At 44.4% G+C, this 20,200-nt stretch overlaps 1 protein-coding gene across 1 annotated transcript in view; it reads left to right on the top strand.

The window, feature by feature from the left end:
• Window positions 1–231: 231 nt before the first annotated feature.
• LOC116523549 overlaps window positions 232–20,200 on the top strand; it is a 31,303-nt gene continuing 11,334 nt past the window's right edge. Inside the window, exons 1-5 of the mRNA XM_032238660.1 lie at window positions 232–286; window positions 7,796–8,119; window positions 10,335–10,658; window positions 12,874–13,197; window positions 13,867–14,124. Coding sequence (XP_032094551.1) covers window positions 232–286; window positions 7,796–8,119; window positions 10,335–10,658; window positions 12,874–13,197; window positions 13,867–14,124 — 1,285 coding nt within the window. The remainder of the gene's footprint in view (window positions 287–7,795; window positions 8,120–10,334; window positions 10,659–12,873; window positions 13,198–13,866; window positions 14,125–20,200) is intronic.

Below are 20,200 nucleotides of genomic sequence, written 5' to 3'. Positions count from 1 at the left end.
AAGCATGAAGGGCTTTGTGTTGAAAAGTGAAAATGAAGGTTTTTAAAGCTACGGCAATTTTCTTGGCAACAGAACTGAGAAAAGTGACTTTTGACCCGATTTCACAATTATAAACAGTTGTAGCACCCACAATTGTGCAGCTGTGATGTTTCTCACACCAAAGAGGCCGTATATTTAGCAGAAGTTTGTCTAGAATTTTCTTCACTTCTTCTTCAAACACCGGCCACCAACATGTCCCACAAGAGCATCCTTGGCTTGTGGTTATCACTCGTTCTCTTTGGAGCTGGTAAGTTTTATCTCTTTTACGTATGTTTCTAGCTTTAGTTTCAAACCAGGACTGAAATTTGGGGCTCAAAACATGGTTTGTTTCCTTGACTATAACTTGGATCATTACTGGAATAGATACAAAACTCTGGAGGAACTTGGAGTCCATTGAATACTGCTGAGTTGGAGAAGATTTTTAAGAAAACGGCAGATAAGATTGAAAATACAAATTTTATAATAAGAGATGGACAATATTTTCCCCTCTTTTCTTTACAAAGCATAAGAAACATAAAGATGATTCCATTATCTGTGTGTTCATATGGGTGGATTATCTCACTCGACAATACAGATTTAATTAACAGGAGTAAAAACCCAATTTCAGACAAAATGTATTAATAATGGAAGTCCAGAGCACATAAGTAAAATTGGCAAAATCCCAAATAATTTTTCAATCAATATGGTAGGAAGATTGTATAGAATCTTCTAGATATGGGAAAGACATTAAAAGATGGGATTTAAATCAAGAACCAACAAACCAACTTGGTAAAATTTTAATGAGTACGGACAGAAAATTAATTAAAAATACATAATTACTTATTGACTTATAAAATGGAGGAAGAGCAAGTCAAAGAAACAATTATTGTATGGCCAATTTTTTTTTATTATAATATAGAATTAGAGAAATGGTAAAAACTTTGGGACATTTATAAATTGACTATGGCTTTGGCATACAAAGAGAATCTTTACAAAATCTTTTACAGGTAGCATTTACTGCCGGCAAGACTGGCAAAAAAAAAATGTTTAGCAATCTTTCTGCCAAATGCTGGAAATACAAACAATCCCCAGGTACTTACTATCATATGTGGTGGCCGTGCATTAAAGCAAGAAAACTTAAACATTGGGAGAAAAGACATACCTGGCTGGTAAAGATTCTTCAACAGAATATAGATCTGAAACCAGAAATAAGTTTGTTGGGCATAATGCCCGGAGGATTATGATAAAGGGACCACATATTTAATTTTATATATACTAACAGCAGCAAGGATCATATTTGCGAAATACTGGAAAAATGAGAACACCCCACCAGGTGAAGATGTAATTCAAAAAAAAAAAAATTAGACTGTGCTGAAATGGACAGACTAACTCTAAAAATAAAAGATAAAGAAGACACAGAATATTATTTGATTTGGAATGGATTTTATGAGAGGTTAGAGACAAGAGGTAGAAATTAGAGAAAGAAAGACTATGAATGTTTGTATTTAAAAAAGTTTATAACTACAATTTTACAAGTAACAAAAATGTAATTAAGTCAATGTAAAAAGAAAGTTAGTTCATTAAAACTACTTGGTTATAGGATTATTATTGTCATTAGTACATATATTATTATATTATTATTATTATTATTATTATTATTATTATTATTATTGGTTTATGTGTTAATATTTATTATTATTTTTTCACTGGTCTTTCTTTTTGCAAATGGTACATCCCGACAATATACTGTATTCAATATACTGGATGAATAAACTTTTAGAAAAAAACTTTGTAGCCTCTGAGATCTCAAACACATTGTAAGAGCTCCTCTCCTAACTTAAGAAAATGAAGACTCTTGAATTTGCAATTAGCAGAAGTGGAAAAGGAAGGAAACCAGTTGTAAAATATCAAGTTCTCACAGGCACTGCTAATAAATCGACTCCAAGCCCCCTCCCCCTCCTCCCAATTGAGTGGCAGTATCACTTTTAGGGACCTGACACACATATAACCTAAAATATCTATTCACTTAATTTCCTAAATATTTCGTGTTTTACTGTTTTTCAGAGCAAAGCCCTACTGATTTGTAAGGACAGGCCATGTATATTTTAATAATTATACAAAGGAACATAACTTCTGCTTATGTCTTTCTCTTTCAAAACCACAGTCTGGGTTAGAAAATACATACATACTTTCATAATATCCAAGAGCAATTTACAGTTTGAAATATGTTTTGCTAAGTCCTCGCAGTTACAACTGGTCAGCAGGAGCGAGAGCGGTGCCCATTGGCTATGGCACAGGCAGGAGATTGTGGCCACCCGATTGGTCACCCATGTCAATTTCCACATTGCATGCTGCACCCTCGATTAAGACTGTTAGATGAATCGTATCTTTGCTGTGGTGTGTTGTGGAAGCACTGCTGACCTGGTCAGCTGAGTCACGTCTGACAGCGAAAGAGTCCTCTCGGGGTCTTCCCGCTCTCTTGTCGGCTGGAGCGATCAGATGGCTAGTCCGCAGATGGCAGTGTTGCTCGGCAAATGTTGGCTAAGTGGCCCTTCTCTCCGCACATCCTGCAGATGGCTGCCTTATATTTGCACTGAGCTCAGCACCGGGACTTTAAAGCCCTGCCGCTGGGGCCCTGCCGCCACAGTGAACCACTGCTCACCTCGAACATAAGCCAGATCGACACGGAGTGCACCAGGCAATAACTGATGTCAGCGTGGTTGTGGATGAGAAACTCCTGGCTGAAGAGCGGGTGGCTCTTCGCCCACCTGCGGAACGCCATGGGCGGTAGGGACGTGAGCGAGCGATCAAAGGGAAAAAAGAAAAAGCAATGTTTCCAGGTCTCAACCTCCAACCTCCAAGTGGCAGTGTAACTTCTTTTCCCTCTAAGATTACTACCCTCTTTATATTCCTTTTATATCTTCTTTATGTTTCAGGCTTAGAAGAAACAAAATTCTTAAATGAAACAAAATAAAAAGAAAGAATCCATCCCAATCAGTATTGTAGAAATAAAGGAAAAGATTTAATCTATAGTAAAAAGAAATAGAAGAAGAAAATCTGATACTTTCACTTTAAAAAGTAAAAAATGTTCACAAAACTTCTATCAATGGAAAAAAATAAAATAAAATAAAGATAACACACTGCTCAATAATGCTTAATTTCGCCGCTTATTTCCTTTTCTTTACCAGTTTAATTTAACTTCAATCTTTTTTGGGCAGTCTTTTATAAAAATAAGATTTCCTCACCAAATGGACACATTTTCTCTTTCCACTTTCCTTCTGTTGCGGAGCTGTCCCAACTTCAGCAGCTTGAGCCTGTGCTTATTGCCGCCGGCTTGAAGAGATTCTCTTGACTCAATCAGGGACTTTGCGATGTCCCTGAGATCAGCAAGACATACTCTTCCCTGTCACCTTCTCTTCGGGATGGTTTAGGTGTAAATGGACTGTCCAGCGGCAAAAGTGTCGACTGTGATCTTTGAGCTCCGAGGTCGCACTTCATACCGTCGTGATGTCAGCTCCTTTCGCAGGTTGCGGAATTCCCTCTCAGTCCAGGGGAGGGGCTTGCCGCTGACGGTAGCTTAACGAAGCTGCTCTCAGAGTTTTGGTTCGTATATCTATTTAAAATCTTAGATATCTCTTTTTCCAGGCAAGGAAAAAGCAGGGAGGGACCCCAGCTAGTTAGAGTCCTCTTTGATGTTCACAGTCTTTATTTTTTTTTGGCTGTGAATGAAAGAGAGTGATTCAACGGAAAGCTGAGTCATTACTCCGGCCAAAGCTTCTCAGCTGTCCTTTTTCAGCTCAAGGCGAGTTACCCCCCCTCTCAGTACAAGATTTTGTAATTAACTTGTTAAAGATAAATCTGAGCAGCGACCATACCGGTGAACCTTTTTTTTTTCTATTTAAAATAGCAGCTTCAATTTTACAAAAAACTCCTTTGTTTTGTTTAACTGTTTTTCAAAATGGCGATTTACAGCCTTCGCAGTTGATACATGATATATTTAACCAACCCTGTTCTCCTGAAGATCTCTCTTTATTAACTGCCAAAGTTTACTGAAAGTATTTTATTTCAAATCAAGGTACGCAGAGGCTTTGTTTGTTCTCTTTTTTTCTCTTATCATGGCTCCCAAATCAAAGCAATCGAAACGTTTTTTTAACAATGCTTCCCAAGTAATTGCTATAAAGCCACAGTCTTTGTCTTCTACGCCCCCTACTGGAGATTTGTTAATGAAAGAATTTCTTTTTGAAACTCTCAGAGAATTTAAAGAGGAAATGATGCAATTTATTTCGGAATTATGTGACAAACTTGATGCCAAGATTGCTCAAACAAAGGAGGATACCATCGGGGTTATAAATGTGATGACAGATTATATTGCAGGAATGGAGGATAAACTGGAAGTTTTGGAAGAAGCCAACTCTAATCTGACATCTAAAATTGAAAAGTTGCAACAGGAATTTGACAAGGCAGAGAGACAACTTGTTATGACAAACTATAAAAAAACTGCGTTTGCAATAAGAGTTAGGGGATTGCGTGAAAATAATCAGGAGAATTTGAAGCTGACCTTTTCCGAGGCTCTCAATCGTTTGGTGGGAAGTCCGGGACTCAACTTTGATTGGCAGATCCAAAATATTTACCGCCATAATTCGTGGACAGCAAAACAGAAACAGCTCCCGAGAGATGTAGTTATATACTTTGCTACAAAAGAATCCAGAAATGCGATACTACAAGAGCTTTACAATAATAGGCTGCGAATTGATGGACAGGACCTGACTGTCTTTAAAGAAATGCCACCCCAGATGTTAAGACCCAGGAGAGACTATGTCTTTTTAACTAAAGAACTTAGAAATAATCAGATACAGTACAAATGGGAGGTGCCATTTGGTATTACAGTTACACTTGATGATCAAAAACATCGCCTTAATTCACCTTGCGAAGCTCGAGACTTTTACAATAAGATCTTAAAGGCGGGACCTCTTGAATTACCCGGACTTGTACAAAGACAAGGAGAAGTAGAAGAGAGACAACCAATCACACAGCTACAAGGTGGGAGGTGTTGTTTTTCCCCTCCGGAGGGGCGGAGGAACAGAGAATAAGTACTTAGTTATGCTCCCAAAACATTTGCTTAATTTTAACTTGAAAAACTTTGTGACTCTGTCTTGTATAAAATGGTATAGTGGTATACCGGTGAAGAGACATTAAGGCTGAAAGAAACGATGCTGATCTCCTCGGAAATTATATTGTATGGGACTTTAAAAAAAAAAAGATTTGATGGACAACTTTGAATTTTCATATAAACTGTTTATGTTTTATTCTCTAGGGTGAGGAAGGCGGAGATTGTGATGCTTTTGGATTGTGGTTTTGGTCGAATTGAGTTGGGAAGGGAGGGGTAGACGGGAGGGTAGTGAAGGTCTAATTAGAGTTTATTTTGAGCCAGAAAGTAAGTTGATCTTTATAGAAATTTTTATTTGAATATAATGTTTGGAAGGATATACTCAGGGGGTTTGAAGGAAGGTGGAGCAAATATGAGAGGAGTATGGATGATAATAAAATACATATATGAACACGGGTAGAGGCAGGATGAGAGGAGTTGGAACAGAAACCGAGAGGAATATTTGAGGTGTTTAAGTTGCTTTATAAGGGATAAATTAAAAGTTTGGACATTTAGATAAAGAGACAAGGCCCCTAGTTAGAGAATTCCATTTGATTAACCTACTTGGTTTCAACATAGCTTGAAATCCTGCAAGTAATAAATGAAATGAAATTAGGAATGATGTACACTGTTTAAGTTTTAATAATGATGGGAAGCTGAGCTTAATGTAGGAGTTTATTGATTTTTTCCTGTTTTCCTGTTTTTTGTTTTTTCCTTATTCTTTTTTTTTCCTTTATCTTTTATTTTTTAATTTTTAATCTATTTGATTTTAATATACTCCAGACTGTCTTTGATAAAGAGTTATGCCGGGTATGGGACCTGGGAAGTCGGAAGGGGATTAGGGAGGGGGGTTTATGGAGGGGAGGGGGGGAGGGGGGAAATATAGTTTCAACTTATAGAATAAGAAGAATGCACTCGTATACTGTTGCTCTTTTTTCTTTCTTTTTTCTTTTTTCTTTTTATTTTTCCCCCTTTTTTCATTTTTTTCATTTTAGTGTAAGATATAAATTGAATAGATTAATGAATAGAGAAATACACCAAAGTGAGAAGTAGAGGGAAAGAAGAGGGAGAAGTAAAGAGGGAGAGAGGGGGGAATGTAAGGAGGGTGAGATGGAGGGAAGGGGAGAAAGGAATGTTTGAGGGGGAAGGGAAATAGAAGAGGGGAATGTTGGAAGGGAGAAACGAAAGTTGGAGGGGGAGAAGAAAGGGTGTATGGAGGATGGAAGTGCTATGTTGGTTTTCCATGGTGGAAGATGAGTTGTGTTTACTGCTTTTTTTTGCAAATGCACAGTATATAAGTGATTGTATAAAATGAAAATGAAAATGAATAAAATATTTAATATTAAAGAGATTCTCTTGACTCAATCAGGGACTTTGCGATGTCCCTGAGATCAGCAAGACATATGCTTCCCTGTCACCTTCTCTTCGGGATGGTTTAGGTGTAAATGGACCGTCCAGCGGCAAAAGTGTCGACTGTGATCTTTGAGCTCCGAGGTCACACATCATACCGTCGTGATGTCAGCCCCTTTCGCAGTTCGCAGAATTCTTTGATGCATTCAGCCACCATTCGGCGTCCTTGCCTGATGTGCCTGATGCTGTCTCTGGCCTTTTGGTCAGATAGGGGGGTCTTCCGTCTCAAGGCCATCATAAAGCAGTTGAAGTTTCAAAGATCTGGGGTGTCGGCATTGGGGAGAGTCACCATTCAGCTTTTAAATTTTTTAAAGTATGCTGGTGCTATTTTATATCTTGGGGTTTAAATTCTAGGTATTCTAGGCTTTTTCAGATTCTCAATTTTCCAGGAGCATAACATTTGTAGAGTTGGGAAGGACCATGAGGAACATCTAGTCCATCAAAACTATTCCAAGGCCCCTACCTTGCTATTTCCACTCTGATTGGAGGGGGGGAAATGGTAAGCCAATAACAGGGGCATCCTGTGAGGGGATTGATGACAATTTGCTGCAGCCAATTATACTTGGCCAACTTGCTATGGTCAACTTGCCATGGGACAACTCACCAGTCAACTCATCCTGGGACAACTCGCTGGAGGACAGGAGTTACACTAATATCAAGGAAATGGTGGAATAGAATCATTCAAGAAAGAATGCAAAAGGAGAGACTAATTGAAATCTGGATGACAAAAATTAAAATAAAATTAATTTTTGTTTATTTTAAATAATTAAATTTTATTGTGAAATAGTCCCACAGCCAGTTGCCCCTGGTGAGTTGGCCACAGCAAGTTGGCTGTGGCAAGTTGTCCCATGCCACAGGTGGGGTTCCAGGAGACCAGCCTGGTAGCAGAAAGAGGCTAAACCCAAGCAAAGCTTCCAATGATCACTCAGGTGTTCTCCAGGAGAGTCCTTCCTGTGTCCTGGTCCTTCTGAGGCTTGGCGGACTGTTGAGTCTCTCTGGTGGGGCAGATCCTCCTTTTAAGCAGGCTCAGCTCCCACGTGGGACATTTGAACCCCACTTGCTACTCTATGAAAGAAAGGCCATTGCCCAGAGAGCCCTCATCATGTCTTCTATCTTGGAGCCATTCTGTCCTTGCTCAGAAAAGGCTTCCAGGGCCAGAAATGGGATGCATAGAAGGTCTCTTCTGACCCAACTTTGAAGGATTCCTCTTTCTTCTTGCAGGAACGTTTGGAGCAGAAGAACTGAATGGCATTCTGGGGGAGTCTGTCACCTTCCAAGTGAAGACCTCTCCACCATTTGAAACAATTTCCTTGAATAAAATTATCAATAGCAATCCTAGAAGTGTTGCTTTGGTGACCTTCAAGGAGCTGTCATGTACCTTCTTGTTCCTCCACCCAGACTTTCAAAAGCGACTGAACATCTCCAGTGACTGCAGAAATTTACATCTTGGCCCTCTAAAGAAAGAGGACACTGGCAGATACAGTGTATTAATTGTTTTACCAACTAAAACGACAGTGGTCGAGTCCTTTGATCTGCGAGTTTTTAGTAAGTATCCCAGCCACAAATTCCTGGAATCTCTCCTTTGCCCAGGAAGATGTGGAGAGGTGGGGGAGATTTCTGTTGGAGGATGGAGGGCTATTAGAAGCTGAAATCAAGCAATATCTTGCACCCTTGGAAGGAGGTCTATGGGGGTCTATCACAGCTCCCTTCAGGCTCCCCTGCCCATTTGGCACAGGCTGGACTGGGTCAGGCCAAACGTGGATTCCCATGAGGATGAAGAGAGAGGCAGGTGGGCTTTGAGGCTGGAATCTCCAGAGAGTCAGTTCAGGATCCTCTTTGTGGATCTGGTGGGAGTGGCTGGACCCACAAACTCTTTGGGGAAGAGTCAGGGGATCTTTGAGGGTCTGAGCCTGGAGCCTCATCCTCTTGCCCTCAATCCATGGCTTGGTATAAACAGGGCTTGGAGGAAGGCAGAGGATGAAGTGTACCTCCCCCCACAAATGCTGGGCCTCTCTTCACAATGAGTGTCCCATGTGAGAGGGGAGAAATTCATTGTCAGAGAAATGAGTGACACATATTTTGCCTGCTGTCATTCAAGCAAAACTATTCATTGTTCCATATTGTTGCTGCTTGGCCTTCCTCCTTGGCCTTCCTGTGATTTTCTGGCCTTTCACAAATGGTGTCTCTCCATCTCTCCTGCCAAGAACGTTTGGTGGACTCTGAGCTGAAAGTGACCTGCACTCCTGAGGGAAAAAATAAAATAAAAAAAGATAACACACTGTCCAATAATGCTTAATTTCGCCGCTTATTTCCTTTTCTTTACCAGTTTAATTTAACTTCAATCTTTTTTGGGCAGTCTTTTATAAAAATAAGATTTCCTCACCAGATGGACACATTTTCTCTTTCCGCTTTCCTTCTGTTGCGGAGCTGTCCCAACTTCAGCAGCTTGAGCCTGTGCTTATTGCCGCTGGCTTGAAGAGATTCTCTTGACTCAATCAGGGACTTTGCGATGTCCCTGATATCAGCAAGACATACTCTTCCCTGTCACCTTCTCTTCGGGATGGTTTAGGTGTAAATGGACTGTCCAGCGGCAAAAGTGTCGACTGTGATCTTTGAGCTCCGAGGTCGCACTTCATACCGTCGTGATGTCAGCTCCTTTCGCAGGTCGCGGAATTCTTTGATGCATTCAGCCACCATTCGGCGTCCTTGCCTGATGTGCCTGATGCTGTCTCTGGCCTTTTGGTCAGATAGGGGGTCTTCCGTCTCAAGGCCATCATAAAGCAATTGAAGTTTCAAAGATCTGGGGTGTCGGCATTGGGGAGAGTCACCATTCAGCTTTTAAATTTTTTAAAGTATGCTGGTGCTATTTTATATCTTGGGGTTTAAATTCTAGGAATTCTAGGCTTTTTCAGATTCTCAATTTTCCAGGAGCATAACATTTGTAGAGTTGGGAAGGACCATGAGGATCATCTAGTCCATCAAAACTATTCCAAGGCCCCTACCATGCTATTTCCACTCTGATTGTAGGGGGGAAAATGGTAAGCCAATAACAGGGGCATCCTGTGAGGGGATTGATGACAATTTGATGCAGCCAATTATACTTGACCAACTTGCTATGGTCAACTTGCCATGGGACAACTCACCAGTCAACTCATCCTGGGACAACTCGCTGAAGGACAGGAGTTACACTAATATCAAGGAAATGGTGGAATAGAATCATTCAAGAAAGAATGCAAAAGGAGGGAGGAGTTGAAATCTGAATGACAAAAATTAAAATAAAATTAATTTTTGTTTATTTTAAATAATTAAATTTTATTGTGAAATAGTCCCACAGCCAGTTGCCCCTGGTGAGTTGGCCACAGCAAGTTGGCTGTGGCAAGTTGTCCCATGCCACAGGTGGGGTTCCAGGAGACCAGCCTGGTAGCAGAAAGAGGCTAAACCCAAGCAAAGCTTCCAATGATCACTCAGGTGTTCTCCAGGAGAGTCCTTCCTGTGTCCTGGTCCTTCTGAGGCTTGGCGGACTGTTGAGTCTCTCTGGTGGGGCAGATCCTCCTTTTAAGCAGGCTCAGCTCCCACGTGGGACATTTGAACCCCACTTGCTACTCTATGAAAGAAAGGCCATTGCCCAGAGAGCCCTCATCATGTCTTCTATCTTGGAGCCATTCTGTCCTTGCTCAGAAAAGGCTTCCAGGGCCAGAAATGGGATGCATAGAAGGTCTCTTCTGACCCAACTTTGAAGGATTCCTCTTTCTTCTTGCAGGAACGTTTGGAGCAGAAGAACTGAATGGCATTCTGGGGGAGTCTGTCACCTTCCAAGTGAAGACCTCTCCACCATTTGAAACAATTTCCTTGAATAAAATTATCAATAGCAATCCTAGAAGTGTTGCTTTGGTGACCTTCAAGGAGCTGTCATGTACCTTCTTGTTCCTCCACCCAGACTTTCAAAAGCGACTGAACATCTCCAGTGACTGCAGAAATTTACATCTTGGCCCTCTAAAGAAAGAGGACACTGGCAGATACAGTGTATTAATTGTTTTACCAACTAAAACGACAGTGGTCGAGTCCTTTGATCTGCGAGTTTTTAGTAAGTATCCCAGCCACAAATTCCTGGAATCTCTCCTTTGCCCAGGAAGATGTGGAGAGGTGGGGGAGATTTCTGTTGGAGGATGGAGGGCTATTAGAAGCTGAAATCAAGCAATATCTTGCACCCTTGGAAGGAGGTCTATGGGGGTCTATCACAGCTCCCTTCAGGCTCCCCTGCCCATTTGGCACAGGCTGGACTGGGTCAGGCCAAACGTGGATTCCCATGAGGATGAAGAGAGAGGCAGGTGGGCTTTGAGGCTGGAATCTCCAGAGAGTCAGTTCAGGATCCTCTTTGTGGATCTGGTGGGAGTGGCTGGACCCACAAACTCTTTGGGGAAGAGTCAGGGGATCTTTGAGGGTCTGAGCCTGGAGCCTCATCCTCTTGCCCTCAATCCATGGCTTGGTATAAACAGGGCTTGGAGGAAGGCAGAGGATGAAGTGTACCTCCCCCCACAAATGCTGGGGCTCTCTTCACAATGAGTGTCCCATGTGAGAGGGGAGAAATTCATTGTCAGAGAAATGAGTGACACATATTTTGCCTGCTGTCATTCAAGCAAAACTATTCATTGTTCCATATTGTTGCTGCTTGGCCTTCCTCCTTGGCCTTCCTGTGATTTTCTGGCCTTTCACAAATGGTGTCTCTCCATCTCTCCTGCCAAGAACGTTTGGTGGACTCTGAGCTGAAAGTGACCTGCACTCCTGAGGGAAAAAAATAAAATAAAAAAAGATAACACACTGTCCAATAATGCTTAATTTCGCCGCTTATTTCCTTTTCTTTACCAGTTTAATTTAACTTCAATCTTTTTTGGGCAGTCTTTTATAAAAATAAGATTTCCTCACCAGATGGACACATTTTCTCTTTCCGCTTTCCTTCTGTTGCGGAGCTGTCCCAACTTCAGCAGCTTGAGCCTGTGCTTATTGCCGCTGGCTTGAAGAGATTCTCTTGACTCAATCAGGGACTTTGCGATGTCCCTGATATCAGCAAGACATACTCTTCCCTGTCACCTTCTCTTCGGGATGGTTTAGGTGTAAATGGACTGTCCAGCGGCAAAAGTGTCGACTGTGATCTTTGAGCTCCGAGGTCGCACTTCATACCGTCGTGATGTCAGCTCCTTTCGCAGGTCGCGGAATTCTTTGATGCATTCAGCCACCATTCGGCGTCCTTGCCTGATGTGCCTGATGCTGTCTCTGGCCTTTTGGTCAGATAGGGGGTCTTCCGTCTCAAGGCCATCATAAAGCAGTTGAAGTTTCAAAGATCTGGGGTGTCGGCATTGGGGAGAGTCACCATTCAGCTTTTAAACTTTTAAAAGTATGCTGGTACTATTTTATATCTTGGGGTTTAAATTCTAGGAATTCTAGGCTTTTTCAGATTCTCAATTTTCCAGGAGTATAACATTTGTAGAGTTGGGAAGGACCATGAGGATCATCTAGTCCATCAAAACTATTCCAAGGCCCCTACCATGCTATTTCCACTCTGATTGTAGGGGGGAAAATGGTAAGCCAATAACAGGGGCATCCTGTGAGGGGATTGATGACAATTTGATGCAGCCAATTATACTTGACCAACTTGCTATGGTCAACTTGCCATGGGACAACTCACCAGTCAACTCATCCTGGGACAACTCGCTGAAGGACAGGAGTTACACTAATATCAAGGAAATGGTGGAATAGAATCATTCAAGAAAGAATGCAAAAGGAGGGAGGAGTTGAAATCTGAATGACAAAAATTAAAATAAATTAATTTTTGTTTATTTTAAATAATTAAATTTTATTGTGAAATAGTCCCACAGCCAGTTGCCCCTGGTGAGTTGGCCACAGCAAGTTGGCTGTGGCAAGTTGTCCCATGCCACAGGTGGGGTTCCAGGAGACCAGCCTGGTAGCAGAAAGAGGCTAAACCCAAGCAAAGCTTCCAATGATCACTCAGGTGTTCTCCAGGAGAGTCCTTCCTGTGGCCTGGTCCTTCTGAGGCTTGGCAGACTGTTGAGTCTCTCTGGTAGGGCAGATCCTCCTTTTAAGCAGGCTCAGCTCCCACGTGGGACATTTGAACCCCACTTGCTATTCTATGAAAGAAAGGCCATTGCCCAGAGAGCCCTCATCATGTCTTCTATCTTGGAGCCATTCTGTCCTTGCTCAGAAAAGGCTTCCAGGGCCAGAAATGGGATGCATAGAAGGTCTCTTCTGACCCAACTTTGAAGGATTCCTCTTTCTTCTTGCAGGAACGTTTGGAGCAGAAGAACTGAATGGCATTCTGGGGGAGTCTGTCACCTTCCAAGTGAAGACCTCTCCACCATTTGAAACAATTTCCTTGAATAAAATTATCAACAGCAATCCTAGAAGTGTTGCTTTGGTGACCTTCAAGGAGCTGTCATGTACCTTCTTGTTCCTCCACCCAGATTTTCAAAAGCGACTGAACATCTCCAGTGACTGCAGAAATTTACATCTTGGCCCTCTAAAGAAAGAGGACACTGGCAGATACAGTGTATTAATTGTTTTACCAACTAAAACGACAGTGGTCGAGTCCTTTGATCTGCGAGTTTTTAGTAAGTATCCCAGCCACAAATTCCTGGAATCTCTCCTTTGCCCAGGAAGATGTGGAGAGGTGGGGGAGATTTCTGTTGGAGGATGGAGGGCTATTAGAAGCTGAAATCAAGCAATATCTTGCACCCTTGGAAGGAGGTCTATGGGGGTCTATCACAGCTCCCTTCAGGCTCCCCTGCCCATGGGGCACAGGCTGGACTGGATCAGGCCAAAAGTGGATTCCCATGAGGATGAAGAGAGAGGCAGGTGGGCTTTGAGGCTGGAATCTCCAGAGAGTCAGTTCAGGATCCTCTTTGTGGATCTGGTGGGAGTGGCTGGACCCACAAACTCTTTGGGGAAGAGTCATGGGGTCCTTGAGGGTCTGAGCCTGGAGCCTCATCCTCTTGCCCTCAATCCATGGCTTGGTATAAACAGGGCTTGGAGGAAGGCAGAGGATGAAGGGTACCTCCCCCCACAAATGGTGGGCCTCTCTCTTCACAATGAGTGTCCCATGTGAGAGGGGAGAAATTCATTGTCAGAGAAATGAGTGACACATATTTTGCCTGCTGTCATTCAAGCAAAACTATCCATTGTTCAATATTGTTGCTGCTTGGCCTTCCTCCTTGGCCTTCCTCCTTGGCCTTCCTGTGATTTTCTTTCACAAATGGTGTCTCTCCATCTCTCCTGCCAAGAACGTTTGGTGGACTCTGAGCTGAATGTGACCTGCACTCCTGAGGGGACTGGAAACAGAACCTGGCAGCTGACTTGCTCTACAGGGACCTGGGAAGACAGAGTGAACATCAGCTGGACCTCATCTGCCCAGAGCACAGGTCCTACCCCTTGGAGTTCTGTGCTCCGGTTTGTCTCCCAGGACCTCGATGCAACATGCAGAGCAGAAAACCCTGTTAGCCAGGCATCCAGGACAGTCTCCTTAAAGGAAGTTTGTGCAGGTAATTTTTTCTCCTCTTAAAAGAGCCCGTGAGACCAAAGATGAATCTGAGATTCTCTGGAATGGTATAAGGTCTCCTGATGGAGCAGGGGTGTTAAACTCAATTTCATTGAGGACCACGTAGGGGTGAGATCCAGCTGGTTCTGACAGGTTCTGGAGAACCAGTAGTGGAAATTGTGAGTAGTTCGGAGAACCGGTAAATGCCACCTCTGTCTGCCCCCCCCCCCCATCTATTCTATGCCTCCGGAGACCCAGCTGATGGGGAGGGAATGGGGATTTTGCAGTATCATTCCCCTGTCACGCCCACCAAGCCACGCCCCCAGAACCGCTAGTAAAAATGTTGAATTTCACCACTGGGGCCGCATCAGGGCTGTAGTTGACCTTGAAGGACAGGTGGGCATGGCTGACTGGGTGGGCGTGTCCAGCTTGATGCCACTCCCCAAACTGCTGGAATGTTTCCTCTTCACATTGGGTAGACTGGGCCAAAGTGACATTGGCCAGCCCCTTACATTTTCCAGGACAGTCCCACAGGCCGGTTCCAAAGACATCACGGGTCGAATCCTGCCCACAGACCTTGTGTTTGACACCCTCCATGGGGTTGGAGTAGGAGACCCCCAAGAAGACATAGAAAATCTTCCAACTCTGTTATGCTGTTACATTTAGCCGAGAGACCAAAGTTTCTGGAGAAGGTAGATCTTCCCATGCAGAAGAACCATGGGATTTGGAAAGGGGTTGAGCTACAACCAACAATCCAGAAATATGTCAGCATTTCAAATAGCACCCAAAATTAAATCAGAGTCTGTGGCAAAGTATTGCTCAAAGTTCCCATTTATGAAGAGAGCCATGTTGGCACATCTGGGAAAACCCACATCTGAAAGCTTCCCGGTTTTCCCCACCCAGTTGAACATTCAAGATCTTGCCCCCACACCCATAAGTCCATCCCATGGTCCCATCTCCCACTGCCATGCTGGCAGTTCCACCCATCCAGTTCCAGTCAGGTGTAGAGAGAAAGGATGACCTTGGCTTTCTAGAAAGGAATTTTATTTTGGGTACATAGTATTTAACTCCGTACAAACATAAACAAAACATAGTAGAATGGAAAGGCGAAAGATCCAAAAGGAATATGGCTGCAGGCCTGACAGGCAGCCTCTCCTCAGAAGAAAAGTGTTTCCTGAAAAGAGAATAATGTAGAGGTTAACATAAGCAGAACTAACCACCTCCCCATCTCCCCCAGGGGTTCCTGGTCACTTATCGGGAAACCTATCATGGAATTGTTTTACTAACTTATCAGCTTTTACATTCCAAGTTTTCACCAAAGTAGCTTCGGACAAAGGCTACCCCTTCCGATGCACTAAATATTGCAAACGGCCTCTGTACAACCTGGAGGAGGGGAAGGCTGGGTGGACGGTCTTAGGCTGGATCCAACCACTGCAACTCCTTAGAGGCAGTAAATTCCGAGGCTTCATCTTGCAGAGCTGGTTCCGATTGTGAGGGAAGCTCTTTGCGCCTGGCTCCCAGCTGGCTTTCCCTCTCTGCAGCCTCTGCAGCCTCCACCAGGGCTTTGGAAGGCACGTAGATGGTCTCGACATAGATAGGCATCATCTGCTGCTTTCCCCATGGCTTTCTTCTCCTCCTCCGTCTTCACTGAGTTTCTCCACTGCCCAAGCTTGGCTCAGTGCTGGGGCTCAGAACCCCGACAGCACCCCAATTTTCAGGGTAGCTGGTCAAGTGTTTTAAGGGAGATTCGGGTTAATGTCAGGGTTCCAAATAGCATCCACACAACAGAACAAGTCATGCAGTTATCTTGATCCATTCCAGTCTGGCTTCAGGCCTGGCTACAGCACAGAAACCGCTTTGGTCGCATTGACCGATGATCTCTGGAGAGCCAGGGATGGAGGCCACGCCTCCATCCTGGTACTCCTTGACCTCTCTGAGGCTTTCAATACCATCGACCATGGTATCCTTCTGCGACGACTGCGGGAGGTGGGGGTGGAAGGCACTGTTTTACGGTGGTTCTCCTCTTACCTCTCGGACAGGTCGCAGTTGGTGTTAGTCGGAGGGCAGAGATCGACCCCCAGGCCCCTAACATATGGGGTGCCGCAGGGTTCGGTCCTGTCCCCCCTTCTTTTTAATATCTACATGAAACCGCTGGGCGAGATCATTCGACGGCACGGGATAAAATACCACCAATATGCGGACGATACACAGTTGTATCTGTCCACCCCGTGCCAACTCAATGAAGCGATGGACGTGATGAGCCAAGGCCTTGAAGCTGTTAGAGACTGGATGGGGGTTAACAAGCTTGTACTCAATCCAGATAAAACCGAGTGGCTGTTGTGCTTCCCTCCCACTAATTGGCCAAGTGTTCCATCTCTCAGGCTGGGGGGGTCAAATACTACGCCCCTGAGATAGGGCCCGCAACTTGGGAGTCCTCCTGGATCCACAACTGACCTTTGAACACCATTTGTCAGCTGTGACCAGGGGGGCATTTGCCCAGGTTCGCCTGGTACACCAGTTGCGTCCCTACCTGAACCGGGAGGCTCTCACAACAGTCACTCGTGCCCTTGTGACCTCTAGGCTGGAATACTGCAATGTGCTCTACATGGGGCTGCCCTTGAAGAGTATTTGGCGACTTCAGCTGGTCCAGAATGCAGCCGCGCGAGCGATCGTGGGTGCACCTCGTTTCACCCACGTAACACCTATCCTCCGCGAGCTTCACTGGCTGCCTGTTGATCTCCGGGTGCGCTTCAAGGTGCTACTTGTCACCTACAAAGCCCTGCATGGTATTGGAACTGGGTACTTGAGAGACCGCCTACTGCCAATTACCTCCACTAGGCCAATAAGATCCCATAGATTAGGCCTCCTCCGAATTCCATCAGCCGGCCAATGTCGTCTGGCAACTACCCGGAGGAGAGCCTTCTCGGTGGCTGCTCCAACCCTCTGGAACGAACTCCCCATGGAGATTCGTACCCTCACCACCCTCCAGACCTTCCTCGTAGCCCTTAAGTCCTGGCTGTCCCGACAGGCCTGGGGCTAAAGATTTCAACCCCACTCGAATAGTATGACTGTTGTGCTCTTTTAATGATGTATTGCTTTCGTGTTTGTAACTTGTTTGTCCTCCCTCCCCCTGAATTGTGAGCCGCCCTGAGTCCCCTCAGGGAAAAGGGCGGCATACAAATAAAGTATCTAAATCTAAATCTAAATCTGTCCAATAGCTCACTGGCGGTGGTCCTTTAGCTCATTGTTGAGTGCAATTATAGCTCTGGGATAAAAGTTATTCAGAAGACGTGTGGTCCTAGTTTTGATTCTTCTGTATCTTCTGCCAGAAGGCAACAGCCTAAAAAGATTGTAAGCAGGATGGGAAGAGTCTCTGAGTTGCTCTCCAACAGGGACACTGAATCGGGGGGAGGGGGAGGAACCTGGAAGGATCCTCAGACAAGGAGTCAAAATTCCTCATTTGAGGACTTCCTGGGAGGAGCCTGCTGGTGGTGGCAGCAAAAAATCAGCTGCCTCCGAATTCCTGGCTACGTACCTGTTTAGAGCAGTGTTTTTCAACCACTGTGCCGCGGCACACTAGTGTGCCGTGACATAGTGTAAGGTGTGCCGTGGGAAAAACACCCGCTGGGTGTTTTTGCCTCGGGACATCTCTGTGTCCGCACACGTGGCAAGAAAACACCGCGCAGCCGTTTCAAACTGCGCGCAGTGATTTCTGCCACAGGCTCCCGAAGCTGAGGGGAATAGCTGCTGCTGCCTCCTCCTCCTCCAACAGCACTGCCGGATTTGCCGCCAACGCTGCAGCCGAGGTGAAGCCTCCAAAGCATGGGGCCTTTTTCCCTGCTCCCCCCTCCCTCCGCCGCCTTCCTACTAGCTCCCGCGGCCAAATGGCTCCTCAAAAGCACGCGGAGGAGGAAGGGGGAGGGATAGCACGGGGGCCAGCTCAGGTGCTTTGGAGGCTTCACCTCGGCTGCAGCGCTGGGCAGCAAATATGTTGGTGTTGTTGGAGGAGGAGGAGGAGGAGGAGGAGGAGGAGGAGGAGGAGGCGGCAGCAGCTATTCTAGTGGCGGCGGGGGCTCATTGGCATCTTCAGCGGCAGCCCTGCCCTCTGTGAAAAAAACCGAAGATAGAGCAGATCCACGCAGATGACGTTGTTGCAACATGACTGGAGGAGGAATTCTGGGAGTTGAAGTCCACAAGGCTTAAAGCTGTCAGGTTTGAAGACCCCTGGGGTTTTTTTTCCTAAAGGGTGTGCAAAGGTCTTGTAACTTGGCAGCTTTAAGACTTGCGTGCTTCAATGCCAGAGTTCCTGAGCCAACATGACTGGAGGAGGAATTCTGGGAGTTGAAGTCCACAAGGCTTAAAGCTGTCAGGTTTGAAGACCCTTGGGATTTTTTTTTCTAAAGGGTTAGGGGTGAAAAGGTCTTGTAACTTGACAGTTTTAAGACTTGCATGCTTCAATGCCAGAGTTTCTGAGGGAACATTGTCTGTGTCCCGAAAGTTGCTTTCGGGAAAGTTGCTTTCGGGAAAGTTGCTTTCGGGACACAGGGATGCCTCTATTAAGTCCCTGCGGCCCCGCGTTTACTTTAAAAACGCGGGGACTGCCGGGAGGTAGCGCACGCAGGGACGTCATTGACGTCCCATGCGTGCGCCCATAGCAACAATCGCGGAGGATTCAAGAGAATTACTTTATATATAGTCAATATAGGCACAGAGTTAAATTTTTTTAACGTTTTCTAATGGTGGTGTGCCTCGTGATTTTTTACATGAAAAAAGTGTGCCTTTGCACAAAAAAGGTTGAAAAACACTGGTTTAGAGGATCTTCCATCTGACGTCTTATCAGGTTTTCTTATCCTTCAGGCAAGAAGGAAAGAAGAAACTGTTTTGCTGGCAAATGCTCTTCGATTTTTGCAGCTTTTGTGCTTGCAAGGAAAGGGGGGCTAGCCCAAGGCAGAACGGCTGTCCGTGCTGGGAACTTCAAACTGCCTTGTGCAGGACAAAGTAGGTCTCCCCCACTCTGCTCAAAGTTTTGTTTGATTTAATCTTATCACGAGCTGAATCCGTTTACTGCGTGGACAATAATTGTTTATCAACATTTTAGCTTCTTTTCTTTTTCTCCTCCGAAAAATTATTTACTTAGAGGCTTTTAAAATGGCGCCGAGCAGGCTGGTTTCTCCGGTAATAACGAACACTTTTTGCTAATCCTCACAAGAATTCAAAACAAAAGAGATTGCTTATCATATGTTTTGGTTTCACAATAGAAGAATTTTACTCCTTCATTAACCTTGCTTATCTGGAAGTTAAATGGTGATGAATCTGCTGAACGGTCTTGTTACAATGTTTACTCACTGAAAGTTTTGCCAAGCCTTAAACTTCAAATAAAAGCCTCTTTACTTAAAGCTGCATATTCAGGCAATAGAGTTTTATTAACTGCAGGCAGATAAATTTTGAAATGGCCTCAAAACCAAATATTAACTTGAAGTCGTCACCCTCTACTTCCATGGGCACATCCTCAGTGCCTGGCACAAAGCTGCAGCCTCCGTCTCTACGCCCCCTGCTGGGGATGTGTTAACGAAAGAATTTTCCTGAGTAATCTAAGCGAGGCTCTTAATGCACAGACAATTAAAATGGAAGATAAATTTAGAGATAATAGAGAGGAGAGAAAAGAGGAAATAAAAGAAATGAAAGAAGAAATTAAAAGTGAAATAAAGGACTTAAACAGGAGCTGTATGAGAAATTTGAGGCTAAGGTTGATAAAATTAGAGACGACATGCTGAGTCTTGTAACTGTATTAACAGAACATATTTCTGGAGTGGAAGATACTCTAGAGGTTCTTAATGATGCCAATGCTAACTTGACATTGAAAACAGAGGTGGTGGAACAAAAAGTGGAAAATGCTGAAAAAGAAATTATTATGATACAGTATCGACAAATGGAGTTCGCATTAAGAGTAAGGGGGCTGCGTGAGGAGAAACAGGAGAACCTGAAACAGATTCTATCGGAAGCTTTTGACCGCCTGATGGGAAGACCAAGGACCAACCAAGACTGGCAAATTGACAAAGCTTACCGCGTTAACTCCTGGC

The sequence above is a fragment of the Thamnophis elegans genome, unplaced genomic scaffold (genome assembly GCF_009769535.1).
Source record: "Thamnophis elegans isolate rThaEle1 unplaced genomic scaffold, rThaEle1.pri scaffold_42_arrow_ctg1, whole genome shotgun sequence".
In the NCBI taxonomy this organism is placed as follows: domain Eukaryota; kingdom Metazoa; phylum Chordata; class Lepidosauria; order Squamata; family Colubridae; genus Thamnophis; species Thamnophis elegans.
This window is presented reverse-complemented; position numbering and strand designations above follow the sequence as displayed.